The sequence below is a fragment of the Ictidomys tridecemlineatus genome, chromosome 1 (genome assembly GCF_052094955.1).
Source record: "Ictidomys tridecemlineatus isolate mIctTri1 chromosome 1, mIctTri1.hap1, whole genome shotgun sequence".
NCBI classification, from domain to species: domain Eukaryota; kingdom Metazoa; phylum Chordata; class Mammalia; order Rodentia; family Sciuridae; genus Ictidomys; species Ictidomys tridecemlineatus.
In genome coordinates this window covers 2,436,674-2,464,624 of record NC_135477.1, presented here as the reverse complement: position 1 = coordinate 2,464,624, position 27,951 = coordinate 2,436,674, and the positions used below count along the sequence as shown (strand labels likewise).

Genomic DNA, 27,951 nt, shown 5'->3' with positions numbered 1-27,951 from the left:
ATTGCTGCCAATAGAAAATATAAAGTGAGCCACAGTGAGAGTCGTCTGTAACTTAAAATGTCCTAATAACCAGAGATAAAGAAAGATAAATTTAATATAGTTCACAAAACCCAATATATATTCAAAGTGTCATTATTTAAACATGCAATCAATACAAAATTATTAGTGCTATATCGCATTCGTTTTTTTGTGCAGTCTTTGAAATCTGGTGAGTTGGGAGCATGGATCTGTGGCTGGCTCCAATGCAGGCGCTTGGGATGGAGATTCAGCTCTCATCTTACCTAAGAACATGGCTTCAGGAGGAGACAAGCACAGTTTAGGACACGAATGCCCATGTTAGAAGCATACACAGGTGGCCCTGGGACACCCAACTAGTACAGACAAAGGCTCCACAGTGCTTGACGCAGTGCGCAGTCAGAGCCAGAGGACCAGCCAAGAGTCCTGAATGTTTGGGCAGGCGCCAGGATATTAGGTGTTGAGTGAAAATGGAACCATAAAGGAGAGGGGCTTTGAAGGGAAGGCCTGATGTGGTTTGGGGACATTCTACAAGTGACAGTGTACTTCCCGAAGCAGATGGATACTGGACTCTGTGCTAGCTGTTGAGGTTTCCTTGGAGACTGAAAAAACTAGGAGCATGGGGAAATTTATCCAGGCCAAGAATCTATAGGAATCACGTAAGACCGGTGCAGAGGACTGCACTTGGAGGGCCACCTACACGGGAGGCCAGAAGGTCTGAGTGACAGGGAGGCAGGGGTCATGGAAATGTGCATCCTGGTGCTCAGAAGAAGCAGCGCCACCCTGGTTTTGAGGCACCAAGGTCGCAATGGGGATGGGTCCGGCAGGCCTCCGTCGAGGGAATGGCACGCGGAGGGTGGGGGTCGCCCCCAGCCCGACACAGAGGGCGTGGGGTCGGGTGCTGCAGGACCCAGCTGTAAGCACCTTGTCAGTGCTGAGGTTCCAAGACCGCTACCCTGTTCCCAGACTTCTCGTTTCATCCCCACCTTGATGCAATTCCCTTGCTGATCGATTCCGGCTTGCCTGTGCTGTAACCCACCTTCACTCGCACTCACTTCAGACACTTCTCGCTATCACAGCCCCGGGCTTGGTCTCTAAGGTTACAGGAAGTGCGAGGAAAGTTCGGAGGCTGGCGGCACAATCCCGCCCCGCGCCAGGTTTCCGGGTCTCCGGTGCCTCGGGCGCAGCCGGGGGCGGGGCCTCGATGGGAGAGGCGGGGCTTCCTCGCGCGCAGGCGCTCTGGCCCCGCCCCACCCCATCGAGTCGCCCGCGCTCGACTGCTCCTGACTGGCGGCTGCAGCATGGCGGCGGGGGCGGCTGGAGCTGCCGAGGCGGCGGCGGCGTTGGTGGAGGTCCGCTCGGCCGGGCAGTTTGAGGAGCTGCTGCGCCTCAAAGCCAAGTAAGCTGGGCGGTGGGGGGCGGATGGCGGGTGGTGGGAGGGAGGTCGGGCCTCGGGGCGGGCGGCCCCTTGGCGTCTGGCGGGCCTGGGCCTCGGGCCGCGCCGGCGTCGCCCGGCTCCCGAAGCCCGCCCCTCCCGGGACAGCGAGCAGGCGGCCGCCCGGCCTCACGGCGGCCCGGGCCCGGGATCCCCCGCCGTCTGGCCCGGGCGACCGGGCTGGGCCGTGACTCGGCGGCGCGGGGCGGGCAGCGACCCCCGCGGAGCCTCCCCGCCGCCGGAGAAGGGCGCGCCGGGCCGCCCGGGCCGCGCTCCGCCCAGCCCGTTGCCGTTTCGGCTTGCGGCCCGGCTGGGGGCGCCCGGGCTGCGCACGTGCATCTCGCCCTTGAGCGGACTGCGGAAGGAGACCCTGGGGTGCGTGGGGCGCGAGGGCGGGCAGCTGGGGTGGCTGGACCGCGGTGCAGCCCGACCCGGGTCGTGGGGGCCACGCTATGCTGTGCTGCTGGCGCTTCGCTCCGGTGTCCCTCTCTTGGGACCTCAACTCGGCCGCCCACCAGCGGGTAACCCCGGCAAGTGTAGTAACCGAGCCTCGGGCTCAGTGCCTGCCTCGGGTGCAAGAAGACGGCGAGTGTAAACTGGTGCGGGACTGGCAGCAGGAAGCGCCCTGTGCTGCAGCGACGTGAGGAAGTTCAAGTGTGAGTTAAAACTGGTCTTTGGGGGCCGCGGGTGTGGCTTAGTGGTGGCTCTGGGTTCCACCCCCAGCACCAAAAACGAAGGAAACAAACAGTTCTTTAGGCGTTTATTTCAGTTTTACCTGCGATTTTTTTTTAAGGGGATAGATGACATTACTCATTGATGGAAGCTGGGTTCTGATTCATCCAACTAACCAACACATGTTCAGGCAGCACAACAGTGGAGGACACCAGAGGTGGCCTAATGAAATTTAATCCTTAAATAACATTTAAGGACTTGTGTGAACCTGTCCTTAAATGTTTTGAATTTACCATTACATTGAGAAGACTATTTTTTGTATGTTTCACAATCCTCAATGGAAAAAGTTCAAGTTCATATACTTTTTGGATGTATGCTTGCTTGTGGTCTGCCCTGGAGATGACCCAGTAGTCTAAATTCTTCAAGGTCACCAGGCTAAATGGGCACTTGGGAAATGAAGTGTGACATCTGGGGAAGGAGGGAACCTTTGCTGCTCTTTGTGAAAATAGAAACATTTAAGAACATTAAGTAGTATTCCATGTAACACTTTAAATGAACTTTTCAAGTCATTGCTTTTCAGTTTTAAAATTTGATAGGAATTGAGATTTTTGTCTTGGCTTAAGCCACTTACTAGATGTATATGTAAGTTACTGGAACCTCAGCTGGTTATACAATGGGGATATTTACACATTTGCAGAGTAATTTAAGAGGTTTTACCCATTTTAAAAATACTTGAGTCTAGCATGTGGTAGTAAATGGTAGTGTTAACTGCAGATGAAAAACTGAAATAGCAGAACCTGTAAAAACAGAAAAACAACTGTTGTATTGATGAAGAACCAAGATTCATTATGTGGTCTGAAATCTCGCAAGTGAGGATTTCATCCTGATCTTTCTCTAAGTGTTTTCTTTAAACAATGCATTAGGCATATTGAACAATCCATGAAGATGGAGATAATACTGTTATATATAATCCAAAAGAGGACATTGTTTTGTTTGTTTCAGGTATATGTCATTATAATATTGGATGTATACATATATGATATAATATACTTAATTGATACTGAAAGTAAAGCATGATATGTGAATATCATGGCTAACTACTAACATTAAAATTATGCTTTTAGTATAACTAAGACACTTTTATGTTTTTGTTTGTTCTTAACATCTCAGGGTGTTAGGTAATGCTATTCACAGATGTGGGAGTGCAGGGAAGTTAAACTACTCTTCAAAGCCATGTTGGTGGTGATGTAGCTGAAACTTGAATTCAGACTTGTTTGCATATTTTTTTTTTTTTAAACTCGTGTGGGCTTATAATATTGCAAAGCCTAGTTACCTATTCCAATTTTTAAAAAATGTAATCAGATTGTGATATTTTACCCCATGGCATTAAAAATTTCTTGAAAATTTGATTTTTAGTGGCTTTATAATATTTTGTTATGACCATTAGAAAACTACCTTGTTGAACATTAGATTTTTCCAGTTACTAGCTATGTAAAGCAATGGGAAATATTCATATTCATAAATTTTTGTCTTTTAAATTGTTTCCTTGGAATAGGTATCAGCATATATGTGTGGAATTTCTGGAAGATCTCAGTTTTTACCAGCAAGATATGGAAGTGCTTCTCTCACCATCTTTTTTATCATTAAATATTTTGATTTTAGAAATCCTTTTGTCAATTTGGTGAAAATTGATGTACCAGCTTTAAAAAATTGAGATATCAATGCACAGATCTTCATTGTCAGATGTGATGAATTTTGACAATTGTATACATATTAGTAACCACCATTCAAAATAGGAAAATAGAACCCCAGGGGTTCCTCTAGCCCCTTCTCCAAAAACAGATTTCTTCTGTCACTATAGATTATAGTGCTCTTGAACTTTCTGTAAAAGAGTCACATTTTCTGCTCTCTGTTCCTTCCTTCCATCCCTCCTTGTCAGTACATTTTTAATTGAGGAACTTCACATGTTTCGATTCTTCTACTGTCCAGCAAGGACACCTTAGTTCTGCAAAAGCTTGAGTCAGGGTTTATCTCAAGATGACCTTGCTTCAATTCTTTTATTTCCATTTGAATTATATAAGTACTGATGACAATTTCAAATCCACACCTAGGATTTTTTGGGATATAATTTTTTGAAGCAATTTACTTTAGGGTCATTTTTATTTTTATTTTTAAAATTTTTTGCTGGGGAGTACCAGGGATTGAACTCATGGGCACTGAACCACTAAGGCATATCCTCAGTCCTATTTTGTATTTTATTTAGAGACAAGCGTCTCACTGTTGCCGAGGCTGGCTTTGAACTCGAAATCCTCCTATCTCAGCCTCTCAAGCTGCTGGGATTACACCCAGCTAGGGTCATCATGGCTAGGGTCATTTTTAGAGCAGATGAATCTGCCTGATTCTCAATTTCTAACACCCCATCTAAACAAGAATCAGTTATATGGTATTTGTTTCTAGCCTATCACACTGAAGAATAACACAGATCAGAGATATTTTAGTACCCTCAACTTTAGTCATGTTCTCAAGATAAAAGCCTTAAAAGACTGTCTTGATGTATTGTGTCAACATGAGAATTATGATACTAAATCAACTTAGCTGAGATTTTCTCCTTTCCTATCCTTTTTAATTTTCACCTCTTTAGTCCTGGAGCTGACCTTTATGATTGTCAATATTTGCATCATTTTAAAACTGTTAAGTATCACTGTTGCTTCTTAAATGTTTCAAAGCCCATACTGAACACCTGCTCACCCTCCCCTGCTGCTGCCACCATCTGTTGAATGCAGATCATGATCTGCTGGGTGGGGGCTCCACAATATGTCCTTTGCTGCCATAGGTGGGCTTTCCTTTGAGCCCCTCCTAGACTTGTTGTGCAGCCAGCAGTTCTCCCCTCTTTTTCAGTCCTACCTGTGATTCCTGTCCTTCAGTTTCTTCCCTTCAGCAGACGGCCTTGCTTTGTACCTGAGAGAAAAGAACTTTAAGCAGCATCTGCCTGATCCCCCACTCCTTATACATGTCTTTATCCATCCTTTTTTTGAGGGGGGTGTACCTGGGATTGAACGCAGGGGCACTCTACCTCTGAGTTACATCCCCAACTGTATTTTGTATTTTATTTAGAGACAGGGTCTCACTGAGTTGCTTTACCTCTTGCTTTTGCTGAGGCTGGCTTTGAACTCAACAATCCTCCTGACTCAGCCTCCCGAGCTGCTGGGATTATAGGCACCCAGCTATGGCTTTACCCATTGTTTATTCCTTGGCTCTGATACAGAGGATACTGCCCCTCTCTCTACTCTGGAGGCCCTTTTCCTGCCTCCTTGCAGACCATGCATTCTCAGCTGTCTCTCTGGTCCTCAGCCTTTCCCTTTCCATTTGAATTGTCCCTGCACAAAATACGCACATGAAGGTTTCCTTGTATCAAGAATTTTTTTTAAAAGCTGATTCCTTAGATCTGTCCTTTTCTTGTGCATGGTACAAATCTCTTGAAGTAGATTTCTAGCAGCTTCTGCTTTTTTACCTTCAGTCCGCCTCTGCTGCTGACTGATGTGCTTCTGTTAGCCCATTCATATTCCTCTTGGTAATGTTAGTTGCCCTTTCTTGATGCATTTAATGGTTGTCACTCCTTTTTGTGTTTTGTAGTGCTGGGCATTGATTCCAGAGACTTGTGTATATTAGGCAAATGCCATACTGGTGAACTGTAACTTCAACCCACTCTTTCTTCTCACACCTCTCTGAGACCCTTTAAACTCCTCCTACTTCTAGGCCTCCTTTCCTTGTCCTCCACTTGGCCTGACTTGGTGTTGGTCAGCCCTGAGGTCTGACCGTTGGTCCTGTCTGTCTCCTCTGCAACATGGTGTGGCTTTTTTTCCCCACCCAGATCTGTAGGTCAAATGCAGATATCTTCACTGAAAGCCCATTAGACTTCTCTCCTCCCAGGCTGACAGCTTTGTGCTAGAGACCATTGCCACTTCCAGCCCTCAGTCTCTAGCCAGAGCTGGAGTTAGCCTTGGACTTCGACTGTTCCTGGACGTCACTAAACCCTGCCTCTGACGGCCTCCTCGTCTTCCCTGTGCTTCCACTTTCCTCACATGGGCCTGCTCTTTTCTCACCTGTTATCTCATTGGTTTTTATAGCCCTGGGTTCAATTCTCAGCACCTCATAAATAAATACATGAATTAAAGGTCCATCAACTTAAAAAAAAAAAAAAAACTAAAAGTTTTTTTTCCCCCTCAAACATTGGTTGTCCTTGGTTCTTTCCTCTATGTAACTTTTTTCCCTCAATTTTTTTTTTTTGAGGATAGTGTTTGAATGTAGCATCCTATAAAACTAAATTAATTTAGATTGGATATGAGGATAGAAATAAAGATAGCTATTTTTGCCACAATTATTTTGTATGAAAATGATTAAGGGCTGGGATTGTGGCTCAGCGGTAGAGCGCTTGCCTAGCATGGGCGGGACCCAGGTTAGATCCTTAGCACCACATAAAAATAAAGGCATTGTGTTGGGTCCATCTACACCTAAAAAAAAATATTAAAAAAAAATGATTAAGGTATATATGCATTTAGGCTCTTAAGAACATAGCCAGTAATTTATTAATCCGCTATTCTAACTGTTCATACTAAATTACTTAGAAAATCATTAAAATTATAAGGGCTGGGGATGTGGCTCCAGCGGTAACGCGCTGGCCTGGCATGCGTGCGGCCTGGGTTTGATCCTCAGGACCACATACAAACAAAGATGTTGTATCCACAGAAAACTAAAAAATAAATATTAAAAAAAATTCTCTCTCTCTCTCTCTCCCCCCCTCTCTCTCTTTTAAAAAAATATTATAAGAGGCTGTTTTTGTAAGAGACATTTTTGTTTGTTTGCTTTCAACATTTTATTGTTATTCCTATTGTCACAATCATACCCCCTTTTCCACACAATACTATGTATAAAAAAAGTAAATATGTTAATAATGATATTCACAAACATGGTGCCCCTAATAAAGAAATTCCTTAGGAGTCTGAAAATAGAGTTGATTTATATACCTATTAATTGAGATGGATGGACATTCAGAACCACTTTATGCAGGCTAGGTTTTTTTTTTTTTTTTTTTGGGTGGGGGCAACTGGGGATTGAACCCAGGAGTGCATAACCACTGAGCTACATCCTCAGCCCTTTTTTTAAAATTTTTTATTTTGGGGCTGGGTTGTGACAGTGGCAGAGCTCTTGCCTACCACGTGTGAGGCACTGGGTTCAATTCTCAGCATCTCATATAAATAAATAAATGAATTAAAGGTCCATCAACAACTAAACAAAAATTTAAAAGTTATTATTTTTTTTAAAATTTTGATCAGTCTTGCTAAGTTGTGGAGGCTGGCCTTGAACTTGATCTTCTTGCCTCATGCCTTAGCCTCCCAAATTGCTGGGATTACAGGCATGTACCCCATGCCTAGCTACATGGGCTAATTATTAATTTAAGAAATATCATTGACTTGAAAATTCATCCAAAAGGGTCTCAGGCTGTGCATAATGTTCTTGAATTCAGTCTACTTATAATATACCAAAATCCTACAGTATTAAACAATTTAGGCAGTTCTTTTAAAGGTTTTATTTTTGTAGTGGTATTGATCTACATCAGTATTTACTTATTTCCAAAGTTAATATAATTTTTAAGAAGTTTGTTTCATTAACTCACAGGTCCCTCCTTGTGATCCATTTCTGGGCGCCATGGGCTCCACAGTGTGCGCAGATGAACGATGTAATGGCAGAGTTAGCTAAAGAACACCGTGAAGTTTCATTTGTGAAGGTATTGTATTTTCAGTTTTATGTTGTGGATTTGACTAGATTTTATTAACTAATACAAAGGAGTGTTGTGGAATGCCAAATATTTATAAGTAGCATTGGGATATTTGCAGTAGATTATAATTAAAACTCTTAAAGTCATTTTGCATTTCTCAAGTTAGTATAGAAATCACCACACTTTCCTTGGTATACTTGGATGGGAAGTATCAGGTTGGACAAAGGTAGAGTTATTTGAGAGAAAGGTCAGGTGAGATAATTCTCTGGATAATTGTGGCTTTAGGATAGTTAAGGTATTAACCAGACTTAATTCATGGAAAGGCTGGGTGGGATGTGTAAAAGGCTTCCTGAAGGGTCTGTACAGGTTGCTGTAGCCTGGGGAAAGGATGAAATTGCTGTCTTGGACTGGGTAAATGCAAACTTGTGGAAGCTGAAAATCTAACCTGTCCAGGAAGCAGAGGAAAGGGAAGCCAGGCAGTCTCTTCCTTACCTCCCTTTCCTCACCTTTTGATGCTGGGCGTTGAACCTGGGCTACCATATACTGTGCCTCTGAGCTCTGCTCTCAGTCTCCTCCTTTGGTTTTTATTCTGGTTTTGTGTGGTTTTGTTTTTGAGCAGACAAGTACTAGGAAAATGATAGTTTTGACTGTGGGTTAGCTTACTTGATTTAACACATTTAATGTTGTCATTGAGGAGTTGGTACTGATTTAGGCATCAAGGCTAAAATATGAGTTGAGAATAATGAATAATTGGGAAGGCAGGCATATGTGTTCAGAAGTCTGAATCCTTAAGATTCAAAGCAAGCAGAAAAGCCAAAGCCTTTGTTTTTTAAAACCAGAATTTCTGAGTTCAGACTTCACATAAACAAGTATACCCACATGTAGGCTTAAAAATGAAACAAACTATTTGAATGCCTCTTTTTATGTGAATGGAAAACACAGAATTCTATATAGTTGGTGATAATATTTTCAGACAGTTTCTGTAAGATGTTGGCTTTAAATAGGTATTGTACTCTGATGGCTCAAAAATCCAAACAGTGTATGCTTCTCACCCGTGTCTTGCCTATCAGCTCTGTTGTCCCTTCCCATATGTAACTGCTTACATTAATTTTGCATGAACCCTCCCAGTGTTTCTTTATGCATATGGAACAAATATGAATATAATAGTCAGCTTTTTAAAATTTAAGGACTTATTTAAAATTCCAAAGAAATGTGTAATGTAACCTTAGGATGTAACCCTAAAATGTCCAATATAAATAATAGAAAGGGACATTAAAGCTGCATGTTTGGTCAGTGATAAAAGATAATGATTACCAGTGAAATGAATGATTAAACATCCAATCGTAAGATTAATCAAGATGATGGTAATTGTTTGAAGTCTGCTTTATGTGTATAGTGTTACTGGTTTAGGTAACACATTGTTCTCAGCTGCCATCTGAATGATTTATTTAAAATGACTATAGAATTACTGCTCACATTGGTATCAGAGTTGGTAGTGAGATTTTAACTTGTTCAAGTGCTTAAGTGTCTCAGTGAGCCAAGATTGGAAGCCCTGGGTGTTGCTGGGTTATTGGGGCACCTGAGCCTGACTGCCCTTGTGGGGTGACAGCAGTGCCAGGTTGCTCATTCTTTCAAGAGCCACCACTTTGCAGAAACTCATTCTGTGGTATTTCACTAGACATCGAGGGCAAATGTAACTTTCATGGAGTTTGTAAAGTAGGTAGTTAAAAGGCAGTTGCTGAACTACAGTGAACAAATAAGAAATGAAATATTTGAGAAATCATTGACGTTTTCCAGTAAGAGTCATGCAGTTCATTTTGAAACAGCTTTCTTTTGTTAATAGGGGCTTCTAAATATTTCTAGATTATAGGACTAATGTTCTGCTGCCTTTATCTGGTCTCTTTTGAGACAGAGTCTCAGCATGTTGTCCAAGCTGGTCTCTAATTCTTAGGCTCATGTGATCCTCCTGCCAAAGCCTCCTCAGTAGCTGGGACTCCAGGGCATGCTGCCCAGCTTCCCTGTCTGTGTCTTTTAATGTGATTTGTTCATTTTTTTTTTTTTTTAAGATAATACAGTAGTTTGGCATTTTTGACTTGTAAAATGTAGGGATTAGTTCATTTTTGTCAGTGAGATTTACAGTCACTTAAATAAGTGATCTTTTTACAGAGTCATTTAAATAAGGTGCTGTCAGACTTGGGTGCTCTGACAACCCAAGTAGCTCCAAGGGCTTCCAGTCCTTGGCTCACTGAGACACTTAAGCACTTGGAACAACTTAAAACCTCACTACCAAGTCTGATACCACTGTGAGCAGTAATTCTATAGTCGCTTTAAATAAATCATTCAGATGGAAGATTATAAGGTAGTCTGACTGCCAACAATTTCTTATTTTGTAGGAGAGAATACAAATATCACCTTAGAAAAGTTAGTTGTGCAGTTTTGGTGTGAATGTTGAAAGGCAAGGCTTTCACACTCACTGTCTCTGAGCCTCTTATTGTCCTGATGAAGACTAGAAAGTGCACTGATGCCCCCTGGGTGCCACAGCTGTCTAGGATGGGTGGTCCTCCAGCTGCCTGAATGGCTACTTTGTTATCTGGTTGGAATCCTAAGGTGTGGGCCCTACCCAGGCTCTCAGACCTCCAAGATCTTAGAGGACAGAGATGAGTTGTTTCTGTTGTATAGAAACCTTATGTTTATTCAGAATAGAATTAAAAACATGTCAGATGTCTTTTCTTTTCAAATAAAAGATTTTGTTAGTACTTTACCTAAAATGTGCATATACATTTATCAATTAATTAGTTGATAGAATCTTTCAGAATATGGTATCTGGCAGAGGAGGTGAGGAGGAAGTAGTACATGGTGATGAACAAGTTGAGTGCTGCTGGGTATATCTGAGAAACAAATCAAATGGATCTGAAAATGGATTTTTCCCCTGTGGTTCTCTTTTATCATATAATGCACTGTACTACAGAATTTCCCCAGATCAGACTTAGCAGCTGGCTGATTGGTTAGTTTTTTATGCTGTTGTGTTTCATTTAATATTAAGTTTGTTTGTATAATAACTGCTATACTTATGTCTGATGTACATTATAATTTAAGGTAAAAAGTTAAGGGCATTGAGGAGTTAACATACTGAAATATGTATTTTTTTTCTCCTTAATAAAAGAGGAATCTTTATAGTTTTATTTTTAAATATTTTGAAATAGGCAACTAACTTAAAGATACAGTTCACAATGTCTAGTTTCTAAATGTCTGTACAATCACGATGTGAAATGATTCTAATGATAGTACCTGTAATTGAGAGGATATTGAGTCAATACATGAAACATTTGGAACTGTGTCTGGCCTAGAATAAATTGTGGCTGTGAACTGTAACTGTCATGCCAGTCTTTGGTGACCCTGCTAAATTGAAGTGAAATAGAGAGTATTCCCCACCTCTAGATTAACCTCATGCTTCCCTGACTTCATTCCTTCTCATGCATACACAGAATGCTTGGTGAGAAGAATCCAGGGCTTGAGATTCTTGGAGTAGAAGCAAGTGGTTTCCACCAGGGAGATTCAGATTTCATTCTGAAAGTGTTCATGTTTGTTTGGTCTCAAAGGCACATATAAATCCAGTTCTTAAAGTGTTATCTTTTTGATTGTAGTAGAAGAAAAGTTAACTGTGGTAGTGGAAAGAAGCATAGATTTTATGGTTTCTCAGCTCTGCCACTTATTTTGTTTGCTTGTACTAGTGGGTAGAGATCTCAGGGATGCTCTACCACTGAGCTACACCCCCAGCTCTTCTTTATTTGTATTTTTGACAGGGTCTTGCTAAGTTTCCAAGGCTGGCCTGGAACTTGTGATCCTCCTGCTGCAGCCTGCCTAGTAGCTGGGATGACAGGCGTGCACACTGTGCTTAGTTCTACCACTTATTAACTGTGTATCCGTGGACACAGGTTACTCCGTGGTCTTCTATATTAGTCAGGGTTCTCCAGAGAAACAGCCTGTAGGATATATGTCTACAGAGAGAGCTGTATGAGAGAGCATTTACTGTGGAAATCTGCTCACCTAGTCATGGAAGCCAAGAAGCTGCACCACCTGCCCTCTGCAAATTGAAGAAGCCGAGAAGCTGCTCTGGTCTGAAGGCCCAAGAACTGAGGAGCTGATGGTGTGACTCTATAGTTTGGGGCCCAAAGCCTAAGAACGTGGGGGTCACGGGGACAAGTGCCAGAGGCTAGAGAACCTGGGATTCTGATGGCCAAGGGTTGGAGATGGGTGTCCTATGACTTTGCCTTTTCTTTGCATTTTTGTTTTATTTGGGGCTTTAGCCTAATATGTGGCCCTCACACATTGTGAGGGTAGATACCCCTTCCTTAGTCCTCTGATTTTAAATGCCAGTCTCTTCAGAAAATACCCTTGCAGACACACCCAGAATAATGCTTTATTAGTTAAATTTTATTTCTTATAGGTATAATGTGAACCCAGTCAAATTGATGTCTAAAATTAATCACACCTCCTCTTTACCTTCCCAGCTTTAAAGCTGGGGTCATAATGTGCTGTATACCTTTCAAAGTAGTAGGCTACAAAAGGGTCATAGTTTACAGTAGGCTGTCTATGAAAGGTAGCTATTGTTAGTTATCTTTTGAGTTCTTTTGACTGCAGATCATTTAAAAATATTTATTTGTGATTAAAATTGTTATGTTGTATTAGATCCAATATTTTCAAAGAATTTTCATGTTGAAAAGGGTTTAAAAAAGCAAAAAGAGAAACAGTGCTGGGGATTGAACCCAGGACCTTGTGCTTGCTTGCCAAGTACTCTACTGCTGACCTTCATCCCCAGCCCTGCAGAGTCTAGGACTTTAGGTGCCTTTGACATTCTGGAGGATGTTGTGCCTTTTTCTGTATTCCTATTCCTTGTTCTGTAGGAATTGTTTGTTACCGTTACCTTAGATTTGTTTTCTGGGAGCTGATTTGAAGGGAGGCACTTGTGGTGATCCTTCGACTTCAGTAGGTACAGCAAGTGATTTGCTTCAGGAAGAGCTGTCTTAAGACCTTGTGGGAAACCAGTAGGAAAATCAGAAGAGATCAGATTTTGAAAGCATGTAGGAGTTTGTACGAGTCGGATGCTGCCTATATTTTTCTGATTTAAGACCACGCTACCTCTTTCCTGCATGGCATTGCTTGGTGATGGGATGTCTGTCTCTTCTGTTAGACTCCAGTAGTACAAGGGTAGGAACCTTTATGGCACAATACCCAGCATGTGGTGGGTGCTCCACAGATGGTAGCCAAAAGGAAGGGCTAATGAGCCGAAGTGACATTGGACATGCCCTTGTTTTCAGCCTCTCTGGCATTCTTGTTCAGAGTGCAGAATTGCATGTCTTAAAGAGAGTGGTGCACACATTTCTAAAATCAAAGAAAAAGTGTGTTCTGAATAGCTGTCTGAGAAAAACTTCATCTTTTTTTGCACTTTTTTCAGATTACTGAATGGTTGATGTTAATTGAAGATACAGAATGCATTTTTTAAAATGGAAATTAATTAAAAATATTGTTGCAAAAGGGTGCTCTAAAGAGATAAAACAAGATAGTGGAGCAGCACCTAAAAATGTGTAAGGTGGAAGGCATAGATCACAGACAGATGGCTGCCTCCCTCTGCATTGAGTTTCAATCTAATGGAAATCACCTGACTGGTAAAGCTGTAGATAAAAATAGTATTCCAGGCCCAGTGGAGATATCTCACTCTTGAAGAAATTCGGTGTATATATTTTAAGCACTTTTTAACAATTTATCAATAAATTTTATTTCCTATAGGTATAATGTGAATGTAGGTTTTTATTGGTTTCAAAAAGTTTATATTAAATTGACAGTCCTGTGAGATAAAAATATATCTTGGTTTTCTCAAAGTATAGTTTATAAAGACCTACATAAATAGCTTATAGTAATTGTGTTCTAATTATTTACAAAATTGTGTTTCTAAATGTCCTTCATATCCACGTCATCAGATATCACATTATATCTTGAGGAGCCTCAAGGAAATCATCAGACAGAGTATAATCATCTTACAGTGAATTTCCATGTATGAATAGACCTGAAGCAAGTAACTTGGCAAGATATCTGCCTAGTGTCCAGCAGCCTTGTAGGAGTTAAAAGTAAAATTTATCAGACATCAATAGTTTATTGAAGAAATACTCCTTTTGCTTCATAATTTGCAGAAGGCTGCAACTGTCAGTCATGATGTACTGCCTCTTGAAATTAGTCAATAGAGCAAACAGCAAGAATTGCTGTGGGCAGAAAATAAGCACTGTAATCATGACATAACTGGGGTCAGTGATTTATGGATTTCAATATAGTAGTAGCTGCATATGATTGAAAATTTACTAGGTCACTAGTGCACCAAAAATTTTATTCACAGCCTCCAGGCATCTTTTGAAATGTGCAACAAAATAAAAACCTCTGAACCTGTTTTGACACTGCAGACTCCGTGGATGGCATGCCAGCCCAGTGAGTCTCATTTCAATGTAAATGTGTCGTAGACTTTTCTACCATATTCTTAAAAACGCCAGCTACTTGGAGGGGTATTACAAGTGAAACTGATTTACATGTTGAAGCAGTAAAAAAGGACCTTGTAATAATCAAGCTTAAATTCTTTTTTTATTTTAAAGTTGGAAGCTGAAGCTGTTCCTGAAGTATCTGAAAAATATGAAATTATTTCAGTTCCCACCTTTCTGTTTTTCAAGGTAAGGATAAAGGGTGGTACAAGAACATCCATCTCTAGTGGGCCATTGGACTGTCCATGTTGGTTCCTTTTTACTCTTTCTGGACCCCTTTACATGAGGCATTTGGTTTTTCCCGGCCTTGCACTTTCCCCAGTGGTCTCATTGTTTGCCCTGATGCTGATGAGAAGGCCAGAGAGAAAAGCCAGGTGGTTACTTCTTAACCAAAGAACATACCCTTGGCTGCAAATTGTAATGTTCCCTTGTGTTGAATCAGAAGTTGCTTGTTTAGGACATGTGCCTAAACATTATGAAGCATGTAGCTGGTTCTGGCTTGATTGATGATTTTTAGGAAGCAGAGGCAAATCTTTGCTTCAGGGTACCCACGGTATTACCATAGTTCTTCAGATACTTCATACTTAGTAATAGATGCATCTCAGCGAGTGTGGGGGAAGATTTGGATGGTTTGACTGTGGTGGTGCAGTATTTTCATCACACATTCTCAATAAAAGGGCTCATGTATTTCTAAATTGAGTGCCTTTCAGGCAGTTGGTAATCAGGTTTTTATTTCTCCAGTAACAGAGTTGACTTGTTTAAAAATTGACTAGAACTATGTATGTACTCGCTATAATTTGAGTCTAAAATCTTTCTGATGAAGGAATGCCATATGTATTCTAAATGACATTTTAAACTTTAGAATTCTCAGAAAATTGACCGATTAGATGGTGCACATGCTCCAGAGTTGACCAAAAAAGTGCAGCGACACGCATCTAGTGGCTCCTTTCCACCTAGTGCTAATGAGCATCTTAAAGAAGATCTTAACCTTCGCCTGAAGAAATTAACGCACGCTGCTCCCTGCATGTTGTTCATGAAGGGAACCCCTCAAGAACCTCGCTGTGGTAAGAAGCTGTGCTTGAGAATGGTGTAAGCCAAGCAGGTGCTTTGCCAATGTAGGGTGCAGTTGGGGTAGACATCTTTTGCTTCTGTTCACATGCTTGTAGAAAACCAGACAGGTGCTGATTCCCAGGGGCATCAGACAAGTAGATGAGAAGAATTAGTTTGCGTTGTAAACTCGGAGAAGGTTGGAACCAGAAGGGGTCCTAGAAATTATCTAATTCAGCACCTTTGTCTAATCCATGTAGATGGGAAGGTGATTCACCCAAGGCCAACCAGTGGCGGAGTTGAGATCAGGTTACTGCTGCCATGTTGCTGTCTCTGTTGATGGGCCTTTGGCCTGTGTAGTTTTGCTCTTAACAGCTTCTTTCTTGGCCACCTTCTTTTCTTCACTCATCAGATTCAGTAATTTAAAAATCTGCAATATTTTCATAGTGTTCGTGGGCCTGTGTTGTGTACTCTTGCCTTCCCAGTTGTTGATTTCTAATGATTGCATTATTTGCCCATTGCTGTCATTTCCAGTTTATAGCGGCTAGTAATTTAAAGACTCCCAATTCTTGGCTTCTAGTACCCTTATTTTCTATACACATAGATGCTCGTAATTGTGTCCTTAAGTAAGTTTTAGAGTTATTTGACCCCTCTGGTATTGGGTTTATGTTGTTTTCTTTTTACTGTGCCTGGTACAACATTATTATGCTTCATAATTGAGCATTCAATGACTTTTGATGATGCTATTGAGACTCTTAAGAGTATTTGTTTCAACTACACAAGAGGGAACTTATTAAGATAGGTAGCAATAAAATTGAGGATGTAATTGATATGGTTTCTACATGTTCAATGTGACTTTATAAAAATAGCCTAGCTTCCAATATAAATTCCAATTTTAAAGTCTTCCCTATATGGTTATCAAATTATATGTTAAGTTATGAAAAAGTCTACTTTTAATCGTAAAGTTTCAAGATAAATTCTGTTTTAAAAGTTGAAGAAATGATTCTTTTATTTCTTAGTTCTACCTAAAAAATTTCCTAGTCAGTGTCTTGCGTTTCAGGTGACACCTTCTCTGAAGGGACTACAGGCTAACCTGGTCTGTTGCAGGATTAGCTAAGGCAGCGACAGACGTGTTGCATGAAAACCATTTCTGACAGTTTATGAGCCCACCTAATATGAGGACTCACGTCAGTCTCATGGATTTTATTCAGTACCTTCATTCCAGTCTGAAGGGCAATATAACGGGCTATAAAATGTGGGTGAACCTGTCTGCTGGTTTTTACATAGCAAACCTAATGCTGTGTTCTCCTCTTTGGGATCTGAATGATGACTTGGTGAAGCTGGCAAATGGCAAAACCAAAGCTGGGGGAAGGGATGCTCAGCCAGAAGAGGAAAGGGTGTGCTGGAAGAGTGATGGGCATGGTCAAGTGAGTGAGCTTCGTTTGGCCCTGCTTAGTAACTGGGCACAAGTAACTACCCCCATTTCCTTCTGGGGGTGTTGGGGTAAAGTCAGTCTTGGAGGGCCTTTTCAATGTAGATGTTATATTCAAGCAAATTAGAGGTAAACTTAGAAATATTCATTTTTCTTCACTTCATTAAACTTCATTTATGATGTATTAACTGACATTTAAAAGATTACACAAATAAAAATCAAAAAGTTTTAACACATTTTAGAGCAATCTGAAAAACACAGCATTATAGATATTTAGGGAATGAAATAAGTAACTAGGAAATTTAAAGGAAGGTTTTTAGATGCAGATGGTGTAATAGTAGAGTTTCTTCTGTTCTAAGACTTGTTTTATTCTTTACGACTTTGTAACTCCATTTTTAAAGGGCTTTTCTGTTTCCTGATATTTTGGGTGTTGTCTTTCCTACCCAGCAGATAGAGTGAGCAGATTGCCTTAGGGCGTTGGTTCTAATAAAGTGTCTGCTTAGGATACTTAGAAAGCATTTCCTATGTGTCTGAGCCCTGCTGCTTCCTTCCCTGGCTCTTTTTCCCCTTTCTGTGTGCTTTGCTGCATAACTTCATCCTGAAGCTGGTTTCTTTTGGGAGCAAAAGCCTTTCCCTCTTCTGTCTTTTTGAGCCTGCCTAGAAGAGAATTGTTTTTGCTCCTTTGTTGACACCTCAGAGAAGAATTGTAGGTGAGCTCCTGTAATTAAAAACCAAGTTTTTTTTCACCTTGTGAATTCAAGTGGCCACTCTCCTGGTTTGGCAGAGTTCGCTTTGAAAGTACTTCGCTTTAGTAACACCGTTTTGATGTCCACTGTAGAATATGGCTACACTTGATTTTTAAATTGATGGCCCCCATCTCCCTTTTTGAAAGTCAGAAAACCATGAATAAATAACATTTAAATTTGAATCCAGGAAGCTGGAAAAGCCATTTCTGGAGCCTGTCCCTGGCTCCATGCAGGCCACAGCTCTGCCTTCTCATCCTTTGCTGTGGATTCTGCCTGTAGAGTCCTGTGGTGTATCATGAGAGAGCCTCAGTTGTCAAAGACTTGGTTGTCTCTGTTCTGTGCAGCTCGGGAGGATAGAGAGGACACGTAGGTGTGAAGGAAGAGTTTCTACAAGCACTGAGATGTCTGTCTAATTCTAAAACAGAATTGTTAAGTCTTAGAGCAAGTTAATTAAGTAATTGGGGAGTTCTTACAGCTGTTGAAGTTAGACTTGTAGCAAAGCAGGTGTCTGACCATAGAAATTTCTCCTGCAGTGAGAGTCATCTGCCTTGTTTCAGTCACAAAAGCATATTGCAGAACTATTCTTTAGGGGTTTATTGTTAGATAGTTATTAAATGTGGCAGTTAGGTGTATTACTCATGTCATGAGTAGACATGACTGCAGATAGAAATGGTGACTTTGTGGCAGTTAATTTATTTTTTTTTACTTTTAAGTATTTTTATTTCTTGCATGCATTTTTCTTCAAACTGTGTAAATATTTTGTCATTAGAATAAAGCTTTCTTACTACCTTATCCATGAGGAAAACATTTCCAGTCTACCACTTTAACCCTTAAAAATGAAATACTACCAATCAATCTTTCTAGTCTGCATGTAATTGCCTAAAGCTAAAATAAAGCTCTTTCTCAGCCAGTTACAGTAGAAATGAGTTAATATATTGGCAGCAGAATAACCATCAGCAATCAGCCGTTAGCTGTTTACTAATGAACTCCCAGATGAATGAAAAAATTTCAGAATCAGTGTTTTACTGCAGGCTGTACATGAACTTAACACTTCTGTTGTAGGAAAAGAACTTATAGCTGTACAAATAAATACTAGTGCTTCATCTTCAACTGCAGATCTGGAAAATGAAGCTCAGTTGTAGATCTGTTTTAATTCTAAACATGCTTTTGGGTGATATCAGGTTAAGCTTATCTTTCAGTTAATCTTATGCTGAATATTATGATTTGATTTGAAAATAATTGCAAATGCTGTTAAGTCTTATAGGAATTTGAATCTGAAGAATAGATTATTTTCTAGTGAGTTACAACTATGTTTGGAAAGAAGAATGATGAGATGAGAAAGCATAGGGTGGCTCAAACTAGGAAAAAAAGATTGGTAAGAATTAGTTTATGGAAAGAAAAATATCCTTTTTTCAGACTGGACTAACAGGTTTATAAAAGACTGATTCACACTCTTATCTTCAGTACTAATGTTATAATAAGATGATGATGTCAAGAAAGTACAGAACAGAAATGTGTCACAAAAGTATAATAAAATCATGGAACATAAAATTGTCACTACAGTGTAGCAAGAAATTACATTACACACTTTAGGGAATGTAAATAGTTTTAGAAAAGAAACTGTCAAGTGATGACATGAGATGAGAAAGAACACTGTCAATCTATTGACAGTTCATATATAATGACAGAGAAGATGGCTTTAAAATTCAATGTGCTGTGCCCATTTCAGCCTGAGAGAGAAGATGTCCCTCCTTGATTTCTCATCTGTCCTTAGAGATGTTGAGGACTGAGAACTGCTCAAGTGGGCACTCAGGAAGCAGGAAAGTGGCAGTGGAAGTACACAGTTGGGTTAAAAATAACTGCTGTCTTGAGTTTTTCCTCTAGCTGGAGCTGACTCTCCTCCGCTCTCAGCATGGGAGAGTGGGAGGGGCTGTTCAGAACGTCCAGATCAGTCCCTCCACTGGGAGGAAGTCCTGGGAGGTGGCTGTCCAGGGCCTTCTGCCCTACGGTAGATGAATGGTGCCAGAGCTTCAGATCTCTCTGCTCTTTAGCCACTAAATTTCCTTCCACAAAAAATGTTCCTAATGGTAAGAGCAACTTTGATTAATACACATCCATTTTTTTTTAAAGCTTCCAGTTTTGTTAAAGAGTTAAGTCATATCTGAACATGTGTGGTTCAAGGTCAAATGAGAGTTTCTTGGGATGTAACTTCTCTTCACATATTATTCAGCTGTGCCAGCTAAATCTCTGGCAGAATAAAGGCAGGCATCTGTGTTCACTGGGTGATATGTACTCTCAATTAATTTATAACCGTGTTTATGTATATGAGAGACATGCTAAATTCTTGTTTTCTTTTTCTGTATGCAGGTTTCAGCAAGCAGATGGTGGAAATTCTTCACAAACATAATATTCAGTTTAGCAGTTTTGATATCTTCTCAGATGAAGAAGTTCGGCAGGGGCTCAAAACTTACTCCAATTGGCCCACCTATCCTCAGCTCTATGTTTCTGGAGAGCTCATAGGAGGCCTTGATATAATTAAGGTGAGGATTGAGAAATTTGTACCTTGTAAAGAAATTCCATTTAGAGCATACTTATAATTAGTCTAAAGTACACATGAATCTCTGCATTTACTAATATCAATTTGGAATAAAAGTATTTCTGAATAGATAATTGATCAGTGTTATGGTGTGATGGAGATTTATGTCATAGTACAGGTTTCTTAAACTGATGTGTATGTTATTTATTTCAGGAGCTAGAAGCATCTGAAGAACTAGATACAATTTGCCCCAAAGCTCCCAAATTAGAGGAAAGGTAAGTGTTATAGAAGTTTCACAGAGTCTACTCTTACTTTAAAAATATTTTTAAATCCTGTTTTTGCATTGCTTTTTCTTTAAAGAAATCAAGGATTTGATGTTTGCCTGCCAGGGGTCATTGTTTCCTGTCAAACTAGTTATAGAGACTTGGGAAACTCTAATTTGAACAGTTTAGTGATTGCTTAGATATTCTTTGCTCTTCTGGAAAGTCATCGTTTCAGGTGGATTAACCAAGTTTTCTTCCCTCCCTGCATTTGGAGCCAGGATCCTGTTATTTGGTTCTTGCCTGAGGATGTCAACACAGCACTCTTGTTTAGAACCCTGAGTGTGTGCAGTGTGAGAAGCTGATATTCCATATGTGTTAGACTTCCCATCAGACCCTGGATACATCTCATTGCCTTTCTAACTATGACACCTTAAAATCCAGCAGATTTTGGAGCTGGAAAATTTTTGTCTATTTTATGGAGGATCTCAGTCAACTTTAGAAGAAACTCATAGAAATTTTGGACTTTGGTATGTAGGGAGAATTAAAGGGACTTTTATTCAGATACAGATGGATTAATGTAGAGGTTTAAAAAGGAATTGATTTTGAAATACATCAAGTCAGCCATTTGCAGTCGGGCTTGAGTTTGTAAAATAAACCTCCCTCTTAAAGTTTTCTTATCATTTAATATTTTGAAAATTTCTGATAGTGTTTAATAATAAATACCTTGTTCATTTGCGCTTGAGTAGTAAAGTGGTCCTCCGTGGGTAGTAGGACTGTATTAATGCTCCATGGGTGTCCATTTGACCCTTACTGCCTGTTTTCTCACAGCCAGCACCCTTCCTGCCTTTTTTTTTTTTTTTTTTAAATTTTAATTGCCCTTCTTGCCTCTTAATGAGAAAGTGGTGTCCTTTTGTTGACCACACGTCCTCACTTGTTCTTTCCTATAGTGTGGTGACGCCCTTGGCTTGTGGCAGCTGTAGCCTCTGAAGACAACTGTTCTTTTATGTCTAGATTTGCTGTTCAGTACCCATTTTCCTTCTCAAATAGATGCTCATTGCTGTTTATGCTCTTCTGTCCACTGGACCTTCCGTTTTCTGAATGTACTGCTTCTAAATCTCCTGTGCTTTAGACACAGACAGTAACTGGCCAGGATTATATAGACCAGCAGAGTTTAGTGTATTTTGAATAGTAATTTAAAGAGTACATCGTGAGCAGTGTTTGTGGGCTTGTGACGTGTTTTGACAGTACAGAGTGGTCTCGGTGAGTGATGCGGGCCAGCGTCCTGTTTCTGCATCTGCTGCTGTGTCTGAGAATGGGCTAGACTTCATTGGAGGTGAGATGATGTGGTCATGTTCATGATCTGTGCATTTCTTTGTGACTTTTCTGTAGAGAGATTTTGAGCTGTGGATTAATTACCCTGTGGCACCAGTGGAGTGAGAATATGGTGGTGTGACCCATTGTTCCCACGCTGACTTTTTCTGAGATTTGTGTGACTAAACTTTGGGGCTAACTACAGATGATTAAAGTTCCTGACAGGAGTTAGGTTATTTGGTTTGAAAGGTGGTATAAAGTCATTATTGCATTGGTTTTTTAGCAGCTAGCATTAGTTGATGTTCTGGGATTTAATGCTTTCATCCTCTAGCCTGCCCTATGAGCCTTAGGAGTGCAGAACTCTGCAGAGTGGTGAGACACAGGGCTCATGGATCTAGTTCTGGAAATTCTGCCCGATAGATGAGCCCCCTATTGAATAATTCCTTCCTGACTTGGTTATTATTATTATTTTTTTTTTAGTACTCTGAGTTGATGGGCTTAAATTGCAACTTGAAGGAACATTCGTTGCCTAGGAAGCCATATTGTGTTTTACAGTGGCTCAGGGAGAGCGTGAAATAAAGGAAAATGTCAGTACATTTGCTTGTTTAATACCACTCAAAGCTGTGAACTATCATCCTGCTATCCCTCAAATACGCATGTTACTCATGATGCAGAGCAAAAGTGGTGTTTAATAATTGAGCTGAGCCATTTTATATCAATTTTCTCTCTTCAGGCTTAAAGTGCTGACAAATAAAGCTTCTGTGATGCTCTTTATGAAAGGAAACAAACAGGTAAAGAACTCAAAAATGGTTTTATTTGTAATTTCTTTTGATGTTAACATCTGCAACAAGGGGACAGTTAAATCTTCTTTTCCTAGCTTTAGCTAATGAAGCTATAGCAGTATCAGGAAGTTAGCCAGGCCTTAATTGGTGCTTATGGAGATCAAGCAAAGTAATCTACATTTTGCTTGACTTCATCATCAACATCTCAGCAGGGTGCATTTCTTTCTGCTGCCAAACTTTGTCAGCTAACATGGTCAACACTATTTTAACGCTTGCTGGTCTGCTAGTTGCTGTCCCATTACCCTTTGTTTGAGTGTGTGGGCTGCTTTGGTGTACTTTGTGTGGGGAAGCTGGTAGTGCTTGGGTTCTTACAGTATAAGTGCCCACGGTGGGAAATAAACCCTGGCTTTGGTGTGTGTGCTCCTCATATGTTTGATGAATGAGTAATTCTCATTTATAATGAGATGGTTCTTGTAGTATTTTTGATGAAATTAATTTATTAATTTTTGCATCATTTTGAATATCAAGTTTGATAGATCACCCCCACGGATGGCTTGAGTAAAACTAATTAACTTTTGGATTGGGATTAAGATGGTAATTTTCCCAGACTAGCCATTGCATTTATATTGTATTTTACTGGTTTTGTAGCAATTGAATCTCTCTTAAATTTCCTGAATTCTCAGCCAGTCATTAGGATAGGCAAAGCTGAACAGGGTTTGCCTTACATTGGAGGTGTGGAAACTGCCCAACACATAGGACAGGACACCTTGGGCATGTGACTCAGCCATAGAAAGCTGCTTTGCCCCTTGTAAATGGGCTTCATAGGATTGTTTTGAGAGTCAGGTCACCATAAGGAATTTGAAAGCTAATATTACAAATATAATGAAACTCATTAGTTAATGTAACGCAAGTAATAACAGCAAGGAAGATCATAGGAATTTTTAGCATGTTGAAATCCATGCTATGTTAGGATCTAGATTCTTTCACTGGTTCAGTGTATTTGTTAAAAATAAATGGAGGAAATGAATAACTCCTAGTAATGATAAAGCGGCATCCCTCCCCCGCCTTTTGAGATTATTTAAAGTAGATTTTTATTTTCAACACTCCTTTTTTTTCTGGAAGCCCAGAAAGAATTCATACATTTCAGAAACACTATTGTTGGAACTTTTAAAATGTTTTCTGTGTATCAATTTTTTTCCACAAGATTCTTAGGATTTGGGGTCCTGTGGCATGAAAAAAAGGCATAATATTTCCATAACCACCCCCCAAAATTGATGCCATATAATGTAAAGATGAATTTTTAAAATGGGGTCAAAGTTGGGAACATGACAATGATTATTTTAGTTATTGCAGAAAGGTTAAGTGTGTTCAGATAAATCAAGTAAGGAAGAAATTCTCTAGAAGGTCTAGACTTGATTCAGGCACCTTCTAACCACACAGACCATGAGCCACTGAAGCACATGTCACCTTATGAGGCTGCATGCCTGAGTAGGTCTATGGGCTGTGTCTGGGAAGATGTCTAGAGGGTCAGTGCTTGAAGGAGAGGGCTATGAAGAGTCAGGAGCCGAGCAAATGTAGTGGCCATGACATTGGACAAGCGCTGCATTGATTGACAAAGCATTAGCTGCAATCATGACAATTGGGACATATAAAAAATGTAATTTTTTAAATTTAGGAAGCAAAATGTGGATTCAGCAAACAAATTCTGGAAATACTGAATAGTACTGGGTATGTAAATCTTGTTTTCAAATGGTGTATTTAAAAAATTCTAATTTTAGTTCTGCCACTAATGCTTTTCAGTTTTAATGTCTGGATTTGTTCATACTTTTAAAATCTATTTATTTTTGCTATAATGTTTTATGAATGCTTTAACTTAAGACCAAAGTAGAACTTTTTGGGCCAGTGTTCTCACCATGCGTAAAGATAGGACAGGGAGAATATTATAGGTTGTTTTAAATTTTTCTTTTAAAAAAGTTGTACTTTCTAAGCAACACATGAAACTGATGGGCACACATAAGGTCCATCACCTGGATCTGAGAGGGGTCCAGTTGAACTTACATTGCAGCACCTCTTCTTCTGATGTGCTCCGTGGTGAAGCTGCCAGGTGAGAACACTGCTGTTGACTTCTGTGGTTCAGAACAAAACCACTTACCTGGAGATACGTAGCAAATATTCTGTTGGGCTTGTCAGATGCTTCTGCTTACTTTTACTTCTCTTCCTTGTTTCACAATTGCTTTTTTAAAAAATTATAATTTGTATTTAAATCATAGCTTTAAATAGATTATATTAGCCTATCCTATGAAGTTATAGGGAGGGTAATCTTAAATACTTCAGCATTCTTTAGTAGGATGGAAAGCATAGACTGAATGTAATGTTAGAGGCAAAAAGAAAAATGGTTAATTTCTTCAAATTATTGTGGCATTTTATAAAGGAAAATATGGTCAAGTTAGCGTAATTACTACCTCAGGCCCACTCTGTCTTCCCCCTTTTCCTGGGCCTGGAGGGGAGGCTGGCTGGTTTTAGGTCATTTTTTTTAATGGCCCCTTTCTTTGTTATTTACGAACATTTTTCTAACCCTGGGTCTGACCCTTTATTGTCTAGAGAGAGATCCAGGTAGATCTGTGTCCTGTGGTGATTTGTTCTTTGTCATCCCTGGCAGATCTAAGAAATGAAACAGTTTCCATTGGCCTAGAACTTAGGGCATTTTGTTAGCAATATCTACTTTTCTTGACTATTTTTAAAACACCAAATAGGTCTTATAATTTTTTCTTTTACAACTGTATTTCCTGTTAAAATGTTCTCTCCTTTTTGTAGTGTTGAATATGAAACGTTTGATATATTGGAAGATGAAGAAGTAAGTTCTGGGTTTCTGTTTTGTTTTTTGTTTAGCTTTCATTGTAGGATGTTGTAGGAAGGTTTCAGCATCATGTTTTTTTCTTTAGGTTCGGCAAGGATTAAAAGCATACTCCAATTGGCCGACATACCCACAGCTGTATGTGAAAGGGGAGCTTGTTGGAGGATTGGATATTGTTAAGGTAAAGACTCTCTATCCACTACCCTCCAGCACTGATAAGTGGGACACATTGAATGGAAACTTTGGGGTTGTCGGACTCCTGTTTTCTCCAGCCTCATAGTTTGCCTGTTCTGGACTAGTACTTCTGTTTTGGAGTGTATAATGTCTCATCCTTTTCATAGTCTCTGCTGTTTCAGACTGTTCTCATCCTCTCCTACCTGGATTAGCCAGCGATTTCCTTCCCTGTTGCTCTGGGCCTTCTATAGAACCTCATCAGCTCCCATCCAGCTGCCAGCCAGTATCCAAACTCTCGCGTGGCATTCAGCGAGCCCTAGACTGTGGCCAGGCTTAAAAAAACCGTAGTGCACTAAGTCCATAGAACTTTCTTCCATATTTTTCTGCTTTTCAGCATTTCTTCACCTTTGTCCCCTTGGTTTTGGATTTTCTTTCATAGTCTGTAATTAAACTTGTTTTCTTTATCCTGTAAAACTCACTGGTCTGTAAATGTCTGGCTCCCTCCAGCTAGAGACATTTGCTCCTACTCCTGAAATTTTTGTGCCTCTTTTTATGTTGTCATGATTTTCTTCCTACATTTTCTTTATCCTCCCTCATTTGTTCACGGTGCGTGTAGATGAGGCAGGAGCCTGGAGGCCCAGAACTGGCCCTGCCCTGCGCACCACAGTGGCTGCAGATCACTGGCCTCAGTCAGAGGTTATTACTCTGTAACTGTTGGATGGTAAGAATATTGTACTCTCTGAAACCCTTCTGATGCTCTGTGTACTTTAGGAGCTCAGTAAGTGATTGATGGGTAGACTAATTTACTTTTTGGCTTGTTGGACTTAACTTTTCTTACATTCAATGTCTAGAACTTAGGGCAGCCCCACATCTAGCACCTGTGTGCTGCACAGCTCTGTTGATTAGCCCACAACAATAAAGGGAAGCTGCAGCTTTGACACCCTGAAACCTTCAACCCTGCTGCTGCCACTCTGGGAGTTGGCTGTGATAGGTCAAGTGGAGAGCCAGCTGGAATGCTGGTTCCTGAGAAGCTGGGACTGTCAAGAAGGCGGGCTGCTGAGCTTCCTCCAAGGCCCAGACTACCCTCAGGCCTTCCTCCTGCTTGCTTTGTTAGCAAGTCTTCTCTGTCAGATCTCTGACTTTGAAGTGGAAGACAACTAATAAGAAGTGCTACTTCTGGTCATATTGTGAAGGGAAGGTTTTTAGCATGCCCTTTCATGACGTGGAGGAACCCCATTCCAGCTGAAATGGCACTAGTGCACGTTTACAAAGCCAGGGCTTTTGAGCACCTTGACTGTGGGGCCTTCATATGGAGGTTGGATCTGTTCCGGCTTCTTTTCTTGCTGAGTGCTGCAGCCATGATGGCTCTGAAACACATCAGTGAGGTAGTTTTGCTGATCTCGTTCCTGGAGGAAAAAAATGTTTAACACTAGCTTTTGGATAACCCTAAAGCAACAAAAATAGACCTACATTTTTCATTTTACATGCTTGCATGCGTAAACACACAGGGCCATCTGCACCTGCGGTTTTCCATATACAGATTCAACCAATGGAGAATTGAAAAGTATCTGGGAAAAAAAAGCAACATACTGATCACGTCTAGACTTAGCTCCCGTTGTCACCATTCTCTAGACCATTCAGCACAGCAGCTGCTTATGTAACACTTCTTTGGCATTAGGTATTATAGATCATCTGGAGATGACACAGGTAACATGGGAAGGTGTGGGTGGCTGTATGTGATACTGTGCAGTTCTGTGCAAAGGACTTGAGCATCCATGCTTTCTGGCGTTCTGGGAGTCCTGGAACTGCTCCCCTGTGCATACCAAGGAACAGCTATATTCAGTTTTTGTGACATAATGTTTAGTTTGAGAATGTTGAAAGACTTGGGGTGTAAATGCAATAGGAGTTCCTTTTTGTTCTCAGATGTTGATGAAAGCTGTGTCTTGCAAAGCTGTTTTCATTTTTTATATGTGCATTTACATTATTGTTACTTTTTTATTTTTAGGAACTGAAAGAAAATGGTGAATTGCTGCCTATACTGAGAGGAGAAAATTAACAAGTGTGGTGCCCAACTATTATAAGAAATATTTAATTACAGTGGAGCAGTTCATGATTTAGTCCTCAGAAATGGACTAGGAATAAAAAATGCTTCTTACTCAGTTATGCTTTGTGCATTTCACAAGGTTGTACTAAATAAATATATGTTTCATTTTTTCCACCAAAAATAGAATGCAATAAACATCTTCAATTAAAATAAGTGTGTAAATAGGTGTATTTTTGTAGGGATGTTAACCATGTAGTTACTGTAATGAGTTCCTTTTAAATCTTTCTTTCTTAACGTGGGCTTTTGTAGCTGGAGGAATATCAGTATTGAGAATTTGAGA

General features: G+C 40.3%; 1 protein-coding gene and 1 long non-coding RNA gene across 2 annotated transcripts; one reads left to right on the top strand and one right to left on the bottom strand.

Moving 5' to 3' along the window:
* Positions 1–76: 76 nt before the first annotated feature.
* On the bottom strand, positions 77–1,334 carry LOC120885779 (uncharacterized). The gene is made up of 2 exons (XR_013426965.1): positions 940–1,334; positions 77–293 (listed from the first exon to the last, which is right to left on the bottom strand). It is a non-coding gene; the product is annotated as an uncharacterized LOC120885779 (long non-coding RNA).
* Glrx3 (glutaredoxin 3) lies at positions 1,257–27,824 on the top strand. The gene is made up of 11 exons (XM_078024109.1): positions 1,257–1,414; positions 7,799–7,907; positions 14,537–14,611; positions 15,285–15,486; positions 20,015–20,187; positions 20,397–20,458; positions 22,491–22,548; positions 24,215–24,267; positions 25,354–25,393; positions 25,482–25,574; positions 27,573–27,824. The coding sequence occupies exons 1-11, from the start codon at positions 1,317–1,319 to the stop codon at positions 27,621–27,623; spliced, it is 1,014 nt and encodes a 337-aa protein (XP_077880235.1). The 5' UTR covers positions 1,257–1,316; the 3' UTR covers positions 27,624–27,824.
* Positions 27,825–27,951: the final 127 nt, after the last annotated feature.